Source organism: Triticum aestivum, chromosome 5D, assembly GCF_018294505.1.
Source record: "Triticum aestivum cultivar Chinese Spring chromosome 5D, IWGSC CS RefSeq v2.1, whole genome shotgun sequence".
Taxonomy (NCBI): domain Eukaryota; kingdom Viridiplantae; phylum Streptophyta; class Magnoliopsida; order Poales; family Poaceae; genus Triticum; species Triticum aestivum.
The window spans coordinates 356,066,046-356,068,542 of record NC_057808.1 but is presented as its reverse complement, the minus strand read 5'-3'; the positions used below and the strand labels follow the sequence as shown (position 1 = coordinate 356,068,542).

General features: G+C 61.6%; 1 protein-coding gene across 1 annotated transcript; it reads left to right on the top strand.

The window, feature by feature from the left end:
* The first annotated feature begins 513 nt into the window (after window positions 1–513).
* LOC123121726 (uncharacterized) lies at window positions 514–2,036 on the top strand. Its single transcript, XM_044541751.1, has one exon. The coding sequence runs from the start codon at window positions 626–628 to the stop codon at window positions 1,811–1,813; it is 1,188 nt and encodes a 395-aa protein (XP_044397686.1). The 5' UTR covers window positions 514–625; the 3' UTR covers window positions 1,814–2,036.
* Window positions 2,037–2,497: the final 461 nt, after the last annotated feature.

Sequence of the window (2,497 nt, the reverse complement as noted above, 5' to 3'; positions counted from 1 at the left end):
AAGCTTTCCTCTTGGGACTCAAACAATTTGTGTTTGCATTTAACCGTGACCTCACGGTCTTCGACCATACTTTGGTTACCCGCGATTTGACGTGCAACACGAAAATATCTGAGCTACTGCTTTTGTTCGCAAAGAAACAGAGCAAAGAGTCTAGTTTCATGACCTGTCCAATTTTGTTAGCCATTAAATTTTGGCGGTGAAAAGTAGACAGAAATGCTAATACAAACCAGTTGATCACATTGTAGGCTGCTTGCCTGCTGACAGTCTGACACCGATCAGCGTCGCCTCTTCGTTTATTTTTTTCTTGTCTGGATTAGAGCGTGCTCTATGCTGGAGGCATCGCTGTGGCTGGGCCCACGCAACACCCAGCGGCAGGACCTCAGATCTCCCAGGTGGGGCCACGGCCCATTGCCTCTGGGCCCAGGCTTGTCCTCCACCCTCCACACACCCCCACGGCCACGGCTGCCTCCCGCTATATAGCGTACTCCGTTACCACCGTGTCCGCCCGTCTCCTTCACTCACAGCCGTTTTTCTCCGACTCTCCCAAGCTCCCCGCTCCCCGCATCCAAACGCCAAAACGCACAGGGGAAAGCAGCCGCTCGCCGCGGCGAGTCGGACCGTCGCGATGGTGGATGTGGAGCACCGGATGGCGGGCATGGCCCCGGCGGCGCACGCGGCCGGCCTGCGCCGCCTGTCCACGCGCGCCGCGGCCGGCCCTTCCTCGGCATCGGCGTCCCCGCGCCACGGGCTCTACTCCTTCCAGGGCGTGGCGTCGTCCGTGCTCTCGCACCTCCGGGCGTCCGGGGTGGCCATCCTCCCGGGGCTCTCCGACGCGGAGCTCGCCCGCGCCGAGGCCGAGATGGGGTTCACCTTCCCTCCCGACCTCCGCGCCGTGCTGGCCCTCGGGCTGCCGTCGGGCCCCGGGTTCCCTGACTGGCGCTCCCGCGCGGGGCTCCGCGCCGCGTTCGACCTGCCCGTCGCCGCGGCGTCGCTCCAGATCGCGAGGGGCGCGCTGTGGCCGCGGTGCTGGGGGAAGAGGCCGGCCGACCCCGACCGCGCGAGGCGGCTCGCCCGCTCCGCCATACGGCGCGCGCCGCTGCTGGTGCCGCTCTTCGATCGGTGCTACCTGCCCTGCACCCCCTCCCTCGCCGGGAACCCCGTGTTCTTCGTCACCGACGACCGCGTCCTCTGCTGCGGCCTCGACGTCGTCCACTTCTTCACCCGGGAGTCGTCCTTCCAGCCGATGGACATCTCCTCCCCGTTCGCGGCGATGCCCTCCTCCGGCACGAGCACGCCTTGCACGCGCCGCAGCCTCGACGCGGCCTGCGGCGGCCAGGCCCCGCGCTGGATCGAGTTCTGGAGCGACGCGGCCTCCGACAGGCGCCGCCGCGACTCGTCGTCCTCCGAAGCCTCCACCGCATCCACATCCTCGTCAGGCTGCTGCTCGCCACCTCGGAGGTCGACGCCGCGCTGGGTGGACAACTACCTGGACAAGCTCGGATCGGTGCTCAAGAAAGGTGGCTGGAGGGACAGGGAGGTGGACGAGATGGTGGAGGTGGCCGCCTCAGGGATGTTCGACGGCGAGGAGGCTCCGCCAGCCGCCGACGCGGAGGCCGTGCTCGACACACTCCTCCTGAAGACGGACCGGTGCTCAGACTCCCTCAGGCGAGCTGGATGGAGCTCGGAGGACGTGTCGGACGCGCTGGGGCTGGACCTCCGGCGGTGCAAGGAGCCGCACCGATCGGCCGTGCGGGTGCCCCCAGAGATCGCCGCCAAGGTGCAGCGCCTCGCGCGGACGGTGGCGAGGTCGTGACCAGCTGATCCCGCCGGCGTCGGCCGTTAATCTTTTCTCTTTTCTTTTCCCCTCGAAGGAGGGATCGATCGATTAAACAACAACACTTGTATGTTACTACTACTAAGTGAGAAAAGTAAACTGGGCCATGTTACTTCGTGTGCATGGATACGCAAGTAAATTAAGCCGTGTTCACGTGCGTGATGTACCATCAATTGCCAAGAAACAACGTCCCGGAAATCAACGCTGTTCTTCAAGGGATCCAACCCTTGTGTTCCCCTCCGTCTCCATGGATGGTGGGTATCTTTTTCCTGTGTGCATGTGTTGGTTTGGATACCGTTAGGGCCTGGCCTGGCTGTGCGGAATCTCATTCATTTACCAACCACGACGGGTGGGTGCAGCTGCATGATGCTTTTGCAGTCAGTACAGTAGTATAAATATATCCACAAGGAGATTAACCAGATCCTGCGAAACTTCGAACCATCCATCCAAGATCCAACCGTAAGGGATCACGCAAAAACTTACATGCTTTACAACGGCTAACCCCGTTGCATTAGTTGACCAACTACCAAGAGTTCGGGCTACGCTTTACAGAGGCTACGTACGTGCGTGGCATGCTTTCCTTGAGTGTTCAGCATACTCCTCCAATTTGCATTGCATGTCTGTGAACCAAGCAAGAACATCTGAACGTACATCATCCGCCTA